Raw genomic sequence first — 13,373 nt, forward strand, 5'->3', positions numbered from 1 at the left:
AGGTGCGTTTCTGACAAGAGCAGTTAATGTCAGCACAGGATTAGCACTGTGTAAGCAGACAACTATCCTTTCTTTTGCTTGGTCAGCCCAAGAGGCAGCTTCTAGGAACTTCTCTGTTAATGGAATCTTCCCTAGACAAGACCACAAGGCAGGCAGTTTCCTCATTCTAGCACCTCAGCTTTCCTCACTGTTTCTGTCTGCTGTTCTCTCTTCACTGCCATTCAGGATAACTTTACACCAGTGGGAGGCCTCATCTAAAAGGAGTATCACATTCCTCTCATCCTATGGGAAAAATGTATTATTTCATTTTGAAATATGATTTTAAACAGCAGATTCCAAGTCTGCAATTATGTGTGGGGATATACATGAGAAACAGGCCCTCCGGAAGTGGTTCTACTATGGGTCTAAGTTTAAACTAAAATTATTATTGGGGTGTGTGTGTGTACACACAGCATAGCACTCCTCTGGAGGTCAGGGGACAACTTTCAGGGATGAGGAGCCCTCTCTTTCCACCATGGTTTCTAGGACAGAACTGAAGTTGCTGGGCTTCCAGATGCTGAGTCGTCTTCCTGACAGGGCCTAACGTTTCACACTGAAGCAGCATCCTCGAGTAGAATTCCACCTGTATCAGTAACTGAGAGAGGTATGCTTTTTCACAGTTCTTTAGTGTTGCCTGGATATATGCTAGCCCCAGACACAACAGGGTTTACTCATCAGACCAATGGCACAGTTAAGTCAGCATTTCCTCAAGCCCCCCCCCCCCCAACATCGTGACATTGGTCTCATCAAAATCTTTCTATATGTCCCCTCCCCTCCACAGCGCATAAATGAAGAGACAGTCCATGAGGTTGTTAAACAAATTCTATTCAGTAGCTGGAAAAGTCAATTTCCTGTGGAATGACAGGAATTACATAGAAGCAAGCAATTTTATTTTCCTCAAATGTAGCAATAATTTTAATCTGTACATACATAAAACAAACAGTGCAATTATAAAACCTTGAAGGTGACATGCATACTTTAAGGTGCAGTGGGGATGGGGGAGGACATTAGCATCTCCAACTTTCCTTACTGCTGTTCTTTTCTAGGTCCTTACGCACAAGCCCGGAGTCAGGAAACTCCATCTGGAATGCTGAATTAAAGGTGGACTTCCTGAAGTCTGCATGTTTATTATCACAAACAAAATGGAAACGACCTCTTAGAGCAGTTTGGTAGGAACTAGAGTAACATGGCTGGGCTTTCAAGCTGGAAATGGATGAGATCAGGGATGCACTTTCTGGAAAACTAAAAAAGAGAATGTCTGTAACTGAGGGTCCTATTTCTGTTTCATAGCTGCTACCACATGAGCCCTTCCACCAGTTTCAAAGTCCTGTAGTTTCTGAGTAGATGCTGTTCTTATGGAGTTGTTTGTACCAGGGGCGGTGAGATGCAGAAGGAAGGACCTGGGGAAATGGCTTCTTCCTTGAAGTCTTGAGTCCATGCTCCTCATCTGCATTGGTTCTTATGGCCTTTTCTCTGCCGTGCGAGCAGAGGTAGCTGGTGCAGAAGGTCAGTGTTGTCGCCCACAGGCCAGGTGTCGGGCAAGGTTAGCACGGGAGGTCTCCCTTGGCCTCTCTGGCCATGCTTGCTCAAGCTCTCCCAGCCTGTAGCAGAACTGCTAGCACTAGAGTCGGTTTGCTGGCTCCTTTCTTGGAGGGCCAGGGTGAGCTGGGATGTGGCAGAATAACAAGACGAGGGCCTCGGAGCAGAACAGAGAAACACATTTGCACTGATGGAAATTCAAATTCCCAAAGTTATTCTGAGACAAAAAGAGGAGATTTTCTTTGAGCGCTGACTTCCCTTCATACAAGCGGCCTGTGTACTTTGATCAGCTCAGCTAGAATTGCTCTTTCCAGCGGTGCCACTTTGATGAGACCCAAAGTAAATCCATACATGGCTTCACAGTTACTGGGATAACGAATTACCAGCCAAATATAATTGCAGTTCAATCAACATTATATTTCACACACAAATTTAGAAAAACCAAGAGGATGAAAAAAAGCATAAAATTAAACAGAACAAAATCAATTTCTACAAGAAATCAAAATATATTTACAGTGAGATTTAAGGGAAAAAAAGCTACTCGGATCATAAACTTAATTTTATTTTAAATAACTTTAGCTACCTTGCTGTTAACAGAGTAAAAGCAGAAAGAACAGGCTGCCTTCCCCGCAGACTTAATCAGAAAATCGTATCTACAATAATTGATAGAACTCGGTTCTTGTCCTTCACCCATCTTATCAAAAATTATTGCATTTTCCCCCCAAACTGCATTTTTGGATTCCGTGGTGAACACACCTATTTCATCCTCTCTCCTGGAGGCATCGTGGTTTAAATCCATCTTTATAAAAAGGAGAAGGGTACATGTGTAGACGCAAAATAATCTCTCGGTGCCAACAGATCGGGCGGAGTTGCTTGAAGAAGCTGATTGTGCGCACAAGCTGCCTGGGGGCAGGGGAGGGGGGCTGTGGTGGGAGGAGCGTGACAGCCTTTGGTGGACAGACAGGTGGGGCCCCAAGGCTCTTCTTCCAGGGCAGGGACAGCCCTGAGCCAGTGAGGCAGGGCTTCGTCCTCCCCTCCGAACTCGTTATTTTGGTTTCCCTCCAAAAGCCTTTATCCAGATAAGAAGCCAATGACTGATTATAAAAATAAGAATAATTAACTTTTGGCTCAAGAAATAAGATTGTCCAACTGTTCTGCCTTGTTATTCTTTTCAATATCCAAGGCCTTTACAAAGAAGGAAACAAAAACACCACCTCTCAATCTCCCAACAAAAGTGAACTTTTTTCTTTTCTTTTTTTTTTTTTTTTTTTTTTTTTGCTCCAAATGCTACGACCTGAAGAATGGCTGCAGATTGAGATATCAAAAATCTCAGAAAAATATATAATATATTTGTATAACTCTGCATGTCTATTATTTAAATTTCACATTCCTTTAAAAGTGGTTATTCAGTCAGTAGCTGCTGAAGGAGGCTCTTCTGCTGGGCCTGGGGGGTCTGTGGTCCTGACGTGGGTTTTTGAGTTCCCAGAGGACCAGGCTGGTTCAGGTAAGGGTCCCCGCCTACCAGGTTCACTGTACACTGGACGTCAGCAAACACCTGAAGCTGCTGCACCTGCTGGAACACAGATAAAAGATGTGTTTAGACAGAAGGGCCTGCCCCCCCGGCTTATGAGTGGGTACTACGTGAAGTGGAAACTCACTAGAGCTCCTCTAGTCTGTAGTCACCACAGAGAAGAACTCTTCTGTCTTCTTGTCCTACAAAAAGAAAATCGCTGCACTCATTTTGCTCAGGGTTCTGGAAAGTTCACACTTAAAATAAAACCAAACCTGGACTGGTCACGCCTCCTACAGTGTTGCCATCTGGACCCAAAGTGTCTTCCCTAACACTGTCACGGCCGGGGAAAGCCCAGCTTCAGAGTTTGGGGGTACAGTGGTGGGCTTTAAAAAATCACATGCTAATTGGAAAACTAGCTCAAGATCATCAATGGATGAGTTTTAACGGGAAAATATTTTTTTATGTCACTGAGAAATAAGGGCTTTTACTGAGTATTAGCAAAATAAAGTCACCGCACTCTGCCGGCACTGGCATCCTGAGGCTCACATCTAGACGGTTAGTGTCACACACTGTACACAGCTCCTTCACACAACACAGAGCAGCAGAGACATTTTGTCTCTGATTTTTTCTCCCTCATAGACAATTTACTCAAACACACCAGCTCAAAAACCAATAAACATCATTTAAGAACAGTATGAATTTCCCTTTATTTCTAGTAGTATATAATAAATGAATGTATTCCTTAAAATGTCTAAACTTACATAGTTCTGGCATCTCCTACTGGAAAACAAAAGCAGTATTAGTCTTTCCACACTAGCCTTATTAAAACATTGTCTACAGAATTGATTAAGAGGCCACACTTCCGAATGCCCCACGTGACAAATGGAAATGCTTTCTAAGGTAGCTCAGTAAGTAAGACTTTTGGCAGATGTGCCTCATATTTAATAGGTTGTAGAGGATTTTATATTAGTAACATCTTATATTGGTCATTTATCACTAATGCATCCAGTTTATTCAACTTTTCTGAAAATGTTCTAAATGGAATATAAGCTGTTTCCATTACCCCCACTGCCCAACTGACCAGTGTCCTGTCACCAAGTGTCTGTGTCAGGCTAGCCTGTGGTCTCCTTAGTCTTACTCCCTTGTCTGCCCCTTGACTCCCTCTCTAGGACACAGACAGCCATGGAGCCCTTCAGTGTCTGCTGAGTTAGGCTAGCATCCCTCCTTCCCCGTCATCCTTAGTCACCAGCTTCTCGGGCTTGGCTCCTGGCTCTGCTGGGCTCCTTCCCTGATCTCTCTCACGAGACTACCACACACCATCTTTGGTCCATTTCCAGCTGCTGTATCCGTCTCACAGTGGGTCTTGTAGCTACTGATCCCATTCTTTCTCTTCTAGAAACTCACAGGGCCTTCTTTTCTCACACCAGCCTCCCAACCCACGCCCTGCTTCTTCACTCCGTGTTCCTTTCCTCTTTTCTGTCTGTCCTCACGCAGCTGAACCTTGGTACTCCCTTCGTCTTCCCCTTTTCTGTACGCCAGTCTGCATGCCACTATTCCTGTGATGTCTCTAGTTCTGTCTAACTCAGTTTCCAGTTTCTGTCTGGCAAACACAGAATGAGGGATAAGAAGACATCATGCTGGGCTACAATGAATGAAGATTATCACACTGGACCTTCACATGAGCACAAACAATGATGCTTTTCTGTTTTAAAAGCAACACAAAAATTCTATGCTTATTTGTTTCTAAGTATGAAATATTGGAGGAGAACATCATAGGTGATTTTCTTCCCTAAATATTTTAAAACAATCCTGATAAAGAAAGGAACCACAAAACAAACTAGAAAGAAAATTCTGCTTCTTTAAAAAAAAAGAGTATTTTAAAAGAGTATATAAAAATTATAAAGATTACATTAGATTCCAAAACTTTTATGAGGATGCCTGAGACCAGACCTAAAGAGACTTAAACTCCTACGTCTGCACAGGCAGGCAGAGGCTGACAGAGGAGCTGGAAACGTGCTGGCGAGGAGAGAGGACGCAGCTCCAGACTCCCCCAGTCCCTGCACTGTTCACCCTAACTCAAGCACCGTCTGAGGACGCTGGACTCTCAACACCTGGGTGTGGAGCCATCTGTCATGCTGCTCGGACATGTCTGTATGAAGGTGACTTTCAACATCTAGTGGACGACAACTGACTTCCATTTTCCATCACAAATGCCCATTTTTACCTCACAGGACTTAGATGAAGTGCACTACAGCTCAGCCTCTGGACACGGCCTCCAGACTCACTTCCCATTCTGAACACCAACATCCCTTCCCTCTCCTCCTCTAGCCAATGAGTGTGTTAACAGTCATCTCCTTCAGGGATGGCTTTGTCACCAGGTCAGAGCCCAGGTTCCTGCACTCAGCATTCAAGTCAAGTGTGACGCCATCTACTCTGCCTCTTGGTTCCTGTGACTGACACACACACTCTCTCTCTGTCTATCTCTGTCTCTCTGTCTCTCTCCTCCCTTCCTCTGTCCTCAACCTCTCTCTGTCTGTCTGTCTGTCTTAAGACAGGGTTTCTCTACATAGCCCTTGCTGTCCTAGATTCACTCTGTAAACCAGGCTGGCCTTAAACTCACAGATCCACCTACTTCTGCCTTCTGAGTGCTACCACTGCCTACTGATTGCCATGGTTTCTTGTCACACACTTTTTGTTCTCAGTGGCTGTGGCTTCCTATAACTATATGACGGTATAGCTATTTCCTGCCTCTGGATCCCAACAACTGCCACTCTTCTCTCCCTCACATGACCTGAGGATTGTTGTTCAAGCCCAGCTTAGTCCACCTCCCATGTAAATGTCCTCTGACCATCTTAGCTTCATTCATTTCAGTACTGGGATAGAACCCAGAGCCTTTGTGAGATAGACGAGTGTCCTGCCACTGAGCTGTGTGTCATCCCTGTTTATCCTTTCTGTGGATGCTTGGATTTTGATACACACATATTTGGTAGTCTACCTTCTTTGTTTACACAACACGTTATATGCATGGTTCTGTGTGCTGCACCTTTAACAGGTCCTGAGAAGGCTCTGGTGGCGGGAAGATCTCTCTAGCTTGTGAATAATGCCCACAGTTAAAGGGCCTCCCTCAGGTTCCGTCTCTTCGTCTGTGAAGGAAAGGAGTACTACAGCCTCCACAGTTACAATGGAAGGTTAAATGAGATAGGCCCACTGTGGAGAGCACGGCTCCCTGCAAGTCATACACTTTACAGTAAGGATGTATGCATTTTTATGTCTGTGTGCCCTGACCTCTGTGTTAATAGTAAGAGATCGAAGACTAAATCAGCTGCCAAAGTGAATTAACCCCACCCCTAAATTTAGAAGAGACCACCTTGCTATTTTGCTGTTCAGAAGTGCCCTGCTAGGGAGGCACAGTGCAGAGCAGACACTGCTTTGTCTCAGTACTGAACTATTCTGAGATCTTTGGTTACAGCATTTTAGAACACTGGTTTACCGCAGAGCTCGTATCACTATTAGTGGCCACATCTGTGACTGCACTATCTGACCAGGAACTAAATACGCCCTTTGCCAGCTTATCTCATTTAACCTTCTCAACGCCCAGTAAGCAAGCATGTTGGCCGTTCTGTAGTCATACAGAACTCAAGAGAGGACTTTAAAAATCCACAGTGCCAAGGCTGGGAAGGAAAGAGCCAGGGACCACACCCACGTCTGACTTCCAGGGTTCGGCTCTTAACCATGTCATGTGACGTCCTCCACGTCTCCAGAGTGATTGCATCTGCCAGCTCTGCACTAGGATTTTCTTTCTTACTGACCTGGTTTCCATCTGCTTCGGTTTTGAGAAGGTCAGTGGATGAGAGCTGGTTGCAGTAGAGGCCTGTGTGTCTCAGTGCTGGATCATTCATCTATTAGGGATAAACAAAGACCCAATTTTCAGCTAGTTGTTTAAGCTGAAAACCACAGTCTTCAATAAGACAGACAGGAAAGTTCAAGGAGGACTGCCAACCTAACAGCCATTTATGACATTGCCAGAGTCAGACAGAAGCTCCCTTGTGGGTAGAGACTATGAGGACTTCCGGATGCTGGTTCTGCTCTCTTGCTGACCTAGGTGGTTGCCTGGAGTGTTGAGCTTGTGAGAATCATTAAGTTGCATACTTTTCTGTATATTCTAATAATTGACATGAATAAAGAGCAAATTCTTTTTTCCGTCTGTCTTTCCTTGACTTACTCTCTCTCCTCTCACACAGGGATACACACTCAAGTTGATTCACCACCTCAGCTAAGAGCCAGTAACAAAGGGCTGGAGAGATGGTGAGTTACTCTTGAAGAGGATCTGAGTTTGGTTTTTAGCACCCAAATCAGGTGGCTCAACCCATCTATAACTCCAGCTCCAGGGGAGTCCAATGCCTCTGGCTTCTGTAGGCAACTGCACTTACATATGGGTGCACATACCCACAAGAATGCATGCACCTGAAGACATGCACACACCCACCTGCACACATATACATGAACACACACGAACACACACACAAACTTAATAAATCTTAAAAAGAAATCAGTAGCAAAGATCATATTTATACCACTGTCTGAATTCACAACAAACAAACAAACAAACAAACAAACAAACAAACAAACAACTCAGGAATCCAAACCAAACCCCAACCCTCCCCTAGCCCGCAACCTGGCTAGAGTGTGGAACAAAGGCATTTTGAGACACCAGACAAAGGCAATGCAGAGCACTGTATCTCTGAGATCTGGAAAACTACTGGGGACTCACTATTGTAGCAATTTTCTAGTCCACAGTTGAGAAGGCACCTTGAGTTTAGAAGCTGTTGGAATTCCCAGGGAAGAATATCAAAGGAGAAAAGGTCAAAGAGACAGGTCTGAAAATGTGTAAGGTCCTCTGGTCTGTGGCTCACAATGTAGAGGAAAGAGGTGCCTGAATAAATAACACGGGATAATCCCAAAAAACCCACACAGGGCTCCGACCGGGTCTCTGCCTCAACAGCCAGAGTGGAAAAATGCCAGATTCGTGAGGTAGCAGGAAATACAGTAGAGCCTTACTACTAAGGCAAAAGTGCATATAAATACTGCTTTATGCCAAATAAAAAGTAATACCTGAAAGGATCAAATTGCTTCCAGGGAACCTAACTGCTTCCCATAACAAAGATCAGAAATATTTTTAAGAAGATAGATAGTAAATTTTCATAGTCTTATGTTCAACAAAAAATTACCAGTCACATATAGAACAGACAACCATGAACCATAATGAAAGGAAAACCAATGAACTGGAATCAGTTCCAGGCCAGTTCAGGTGCCAGGACTTGCCAGGTGAGAATTTAAGATGGTTGCTTTCCATATGTTCAAGAGGCAAAAAGAGCTCTTACTTTGCCATTGCCAAGTCCTATAAAAGTAGAGGCTTAGGGTGCTCGAGATCAGTTGCTCAGTTTCTCATAGAACTCACTGCCATACCTAAGGAAGTCATTGCTAAGAGAAGTGTGACAAATGTTAACACTGACTGTAGGAGGACAGGAAATGCCCTGAAGACATACACGATGGTCTAGCACTTGAATTGTGAAGTTGCTAAGGCCTTAGAAGCACCACGTCCATCTTTGTGCACTTGTGTCCACCTGTGATGAGCTGAAATACTTCCAGTTGGTGGAGGCCTCCCTTTGTGATGAACACCAAGCCAACCTAATGAAGGTTAATGGCAACAAGAAACTACCCCTAGTAGGTAAGCGTCTGCAAAATTGATTGAGGGAAAACCCTGTAAAATGGTTGCTGTATCTCGATAGTAGTTAAGGCTTGTGGCAATGAATCTTAAGCCAAGGTTATAACTAAAGAATACTTCAAATTCAAGAAATGAAATAATGAAAAACCTGGCTCATTCAAAAAAGATAGAGAGCTGGCAAGAGACTCAGTCTCATCTAACAGGATGACTCAGCAGGTAAAGCACCTTCTGCACAGGTCCAATGACCTGAGTTCCATCTCCAGATCTACATACAAGTGAAGGAGGGAGCTGACTCAACAACATAAGAAGACAGCAGAGGAAAGATGAAAGGTATGTTAGCAATTTGAAAAAGAAAAGATTCATAGATAACATCTAGATATTGAAATGTCTGAGATGAAAAAATACCAGACAAAATTAGCAGATTAGATAATGAAAAAAACCAAACAAACACATAGGGGCCTCAGATACAGCTTAGCTGACTAAATGCTTGCTGGGGTACATGAAGCCTTGAATTCAATACTCAGCATCACATAAAAAAATCAGGTATGGTGGCACATGTCTGTAATCACAATACTTGAAGAAACAGGAAGATCAGAAGTTCAAGGTTATCCTTGGTTGAGGTCAGCCTGGGCTACAGGATCCACTCCCTCCTTCAGCCCCAGGGTATCAGTGAATGATCTACTATATGTGTTACTGGAGGGAAGGGATAGTGTCAGAAAAAACAAGTTTGAAGAATGACTAACATTTTCCTATAATTTGATGAAAATTATACATTCATGGACCAAGAATCTAAATAAGTCCCAAGAACAGGAAACAAAGAAAAGCATGTCATAATCAATTACTGGAAGTCCATTACAAAGAGGATAAAACGACAGCAGAAATAAACCCCTCATTAGGATGAGCTGGGAGGCAGCAGTTTACTGTCCTGAAAGTTCACACTGCCGCACTGGAGCTCAGGGAAAGTACTTCCGGAGATAAAGTAGGAACAGAGACTTATAAAGCCAGACTTGGCAGCAGACCTGCACCATGAAAAACACTACAGGAAGTAGGGAATTATACCAGATAGGCAAATACAGAGAAATTACTTAAAATTTAAAAACAGTTGACTGAAAAGTAACCATGTAGTGAGGCATATATAACATACACAGATATAATAGGAGTGATAACATAGGAGGGCCAAGTGGAAACACACTGAATAAGATTCTTCCACTACATATGACATGATGATGGCTATGGAAAGTGAAAGAATATAAGTGCTAAAGCAAAGGTAATCAGACAGTTATATGATGGTGGATAAGACAACAAAGTAGATAAAACAAAGAAACATTCATTCATACGTACAAAAAGTCAAAAAGAGGACAAAGCAAGAACAAATAAGATGGACTATTTAAACCCAACCATACCATGGGGGCGTGGTAGTGTATGCCTTCAATACCAGCCTGGCCTACATAATGAGTTCCAGGCCCAGCAAGACTATATAACCACATTAAATATACATGGACTAACTGATCTAATTAAAAGGCAAAGACTACTGAATTAAACAAAAATGTAAAATACAACTACATAAGGAATACCTGTTAGATATATTTTCACCCAATTATATTTTGTTTTAATCTAAAGGAAATAGTGAATAACCTAATCTAATAATAACAAAGATAAAATTAATTTTATTTTGTGCCTTTATTTTACTACAAGATGGGCACTGAAGGACCCAGTAATTGGGAGGTAGAGGAAGGAGAGCAAGAGTTCAAGATCATCCTCCTTCACATAGCCAGCTGTAGGCTAGCCTGGGCTACATGAAACCTTGTCTCAAAAAGTAAACAAAACAATACAGATTATTAAGTTACTAGGTTCTGTTTCCTTAGGCTTACTATATAATTTCTGGGAAACAGGAATTCAAAAAAAGGAAATCTATAGAAAAGATAGCCAGTGTTTGTGTGTGTGTGTGTACGTTTGTATGTATGTATGTATGTATGTATGTATGTATGTATGTATGTATGTATGTGTGTGTGTGTATTCTATAAAATTGTTATAATGTTATTCTATAATTCTATAATATTCTGGGGGGTGTCAGAAGAAAATTTGCAGGAGTCAGTTCTCTCCTTTTAACCTGTGGGCCCTATGGGTCCCAGGGACTGAACTCAGGAAGTCAGGCCTGGCTAGCAAGCACCTTTACCCATTGAGCCGTTTGTCTGGTCCATTCTATATTTTTTATTTTTACTTTTGTATTTTGTTTATGTGTATACCTGTACACTACATACATGCAGAGGTCAGAAGAGGGTGTTGGGATCCTTGGAATTACGGATAATTGTGAGCCCCCATGTCGGTGCTGGAAATTAAGCCCTGGTTTTCTGGAAGAGCAGCGGATGCTCTTAACCACTGATCTTCTGTTCTAACTTTCAGGGATGAGTACTAATCAGACAGTGGGAAGGGATAAAGAAGCATGGTTCCTGCTGATAACTGTCAACATACCTGGTTTTCCTCGGTAGTTGACAGTGTTGTGTGGTGGGTGGTAAAGCTGCCAACTCTGCTGCTTACCTGCTCAGAGCACACAGTGTTCATCCCTGGCATCTGCAGAGAGCTCATTTGCATCTGGCCCATCATTGGATTCATGTTCTGAACGTTTGCGTTTCCACCTGCCATGGACACGGTGATGCTCATGTTGTTGTACACTCCTGGCTGTGCAGGGGCAGGCTGGCTCTGGACGGCTTGACTGAACACACTGTTAACTCAAAAACAATCCAGGTTACATGCACTGTTCATGAACATGGGGTTAATGGGACTGGAGTTTGTTTTTATTAGACAGAATTCCGAATACAGTATTTTACATTTTAAATACTTGTAAATATATATTAGAGCAGATCATAATTCAGGTACGTTCTGAATTCTGCCTAATGGGCTTAATAATGAAATGGTTCATGTCCAGTTTCCCCCTCAGTGGTGAACGTAGATAAATTTCACATCTTTTCTTGGAAGCAACATACAAAGGCAGCTGTGCTTTGCAGAGAGCTTGTTTAAACTGAGCTCTGTACTTATTCGTGGTCAGGCTTTGGACTGTTACTAGTTCAAGGATCTCAAATGTAAGGTAAGTTTATTTTAGTAGTTAAAGTAATTTGGAATAAATTTCAAGTAAATTCAAATTGGAACTTTATATACAAACTCTGAAAAAACCTCCAATGACACAAATGTATACTTCTAAAAGAAAACAGTTTGTCTTTTGTAAGATCTAAAAATACCAAATATTTTGATTGTTACTCAATCGTAATTTCTGATTCCAAAAATGATTTTGCCAGTTGTTACTTATTTATTCCTTGTTAGCTCTCAAGTGGTAAGTAGGACTTCCTGACAACTATAGCTTCAGTCCATTAAGGTAATCATACTGAAATCAACAAGCCAAGAAAAAGTCTATTCATCATGGATAAAGAAAAGTAGCAATTTTCTCCCCACGTTAATTATAAAACACTGAAAATTATAAACCTCAGAAACAGTCAATAATGCATCTATGAACCTTTCAAGTCTGCACAGTGTGTATGCTTGTTAGGCAGTGTTCCTACAACTAAAGGGACCGATCTCGTCTATTAACCTGCATTCACTTTCCAACAAGAACATTTCGCCTTAGCATTCCTTTGTCAATTGGTACCCAAGTCATCCCTGTGGGGAGCAAAGCTCCGTAAGTTAACACACATGGTAGTTCTAAGAACTGCGGTGATGTTTAACTGAAGAAAGCTTAGTTAGAGCTTAATTTTCCTTCAGATTTACACTCGGAACTGTATATTAACTTGTGTTCCTTTGGACTGTTCTTAATTACACTTTACTTTTTTCCATCAAGGGAAGAAGACAGACCCCTCTGTGGCCTTAACCACTGTTGTAGGTCAGCTAGACTCACAGCACCTTAGGTCCAGTTCTCATGTACCCTGCATTCCTGTCCACCTCACAGGGATGATCACTGCTATTTTAAGTAGTGCTACTTATTTTTCAACCCAGAGAGAGAGAGAGAGAGAGAGAGAGAGAGAGAGAGAGAGAGAGAGAGAGAGAGAGAAGAGAAGAGAAGAGAAAGATGAAGACACCTGGTCCAGAGTGGTTCCCATTGGTGCTACAGATTAGTAATAACCAAAAAGGTCCTTGTTTAAGTACGTCTGAGAAACAAGAGGGTGTGGCTTTTACAGTGGTTCTACTGAGAACCACTCTAAGGTCTGTGTGGAGCTCTCCACACAGATAGATGAGTGTGATCCAGACACAGACCAGTTCTAGGACACATAGATTCGGTGTAACAGTTGGAGTTCTGATATCTGCCTTGGGAGTCTGGCCAGTACTCTGGCTATAGCTAAGACAGGAAGCTACTGTGATACAGGGTGCTATAGGTCAAGCGTGTTAGATGTATAGGTGGGTGGGGCAATGGCGTGATTTGTTGGTTTGTTTGATATGAGACGTGAAAAACAGAACAACTATAAGAATGAAGTTGTCACGTACTAAGATGGAGAAACGTAGGAGGTCAGGTTTTAGGAAGAGTGTCAGTTAGGTTTGGGATGGCTTTAGACTTCTGAGACTGAGACGGCA

At 42.5% G+C, this 13,373-nt stretch overlaps 1 protein-coding gene across 9 annotated transcripts in view; it reads right to left on the minus strand.

The window, feature by feature from the left end:
* Window positions 1-843: 843 nt before the first annotated feature.
* Window positions 844-13,373, minus strand: part of Ncoa1 (nuclear receptor coactivator 1) — a 277,740-nt gene continuing 265,210 nt past the window's right edge. For 6 of the 9 annotated variants that reach the window (XM_039112177.2, XM_039112179.2, XM_039112180.2 and 3 more), the window contains 3 exons: window positions 11,355-11,538; window positions 6,901-6,990; window positions 844-3,151 (listed from right to left, as the gene is read on the minus strand). In XM_039112177.2, the coding sequence (XP_038968105.1) occupies window positions 2,981-3,151; window positions 6,901-6,990; window positions 11,355-11,538 (445 nt within the window). In that variant the 3' untranslated portion in view covers window positions 844-2,980. 9 annotated transcript variants of the gene reach the window in all.

The sequence above is a fragment of the Rattus norvegicus genome, chromosome 6 (genome assembly GCF_036323735.1).
Source record: "Rattus norvegicus strain BN/NHsdMcwi chromosome 6, GRCr8, whole genome shotgun sequence".
In the NCBI taxonomy this organism is placed as follows: domain Eukaryota; kingdom Metazoa; phylum Chordata; class Mammalia; order Rodentia; family Muridae; genus Rattus; species Rattus norvegicus.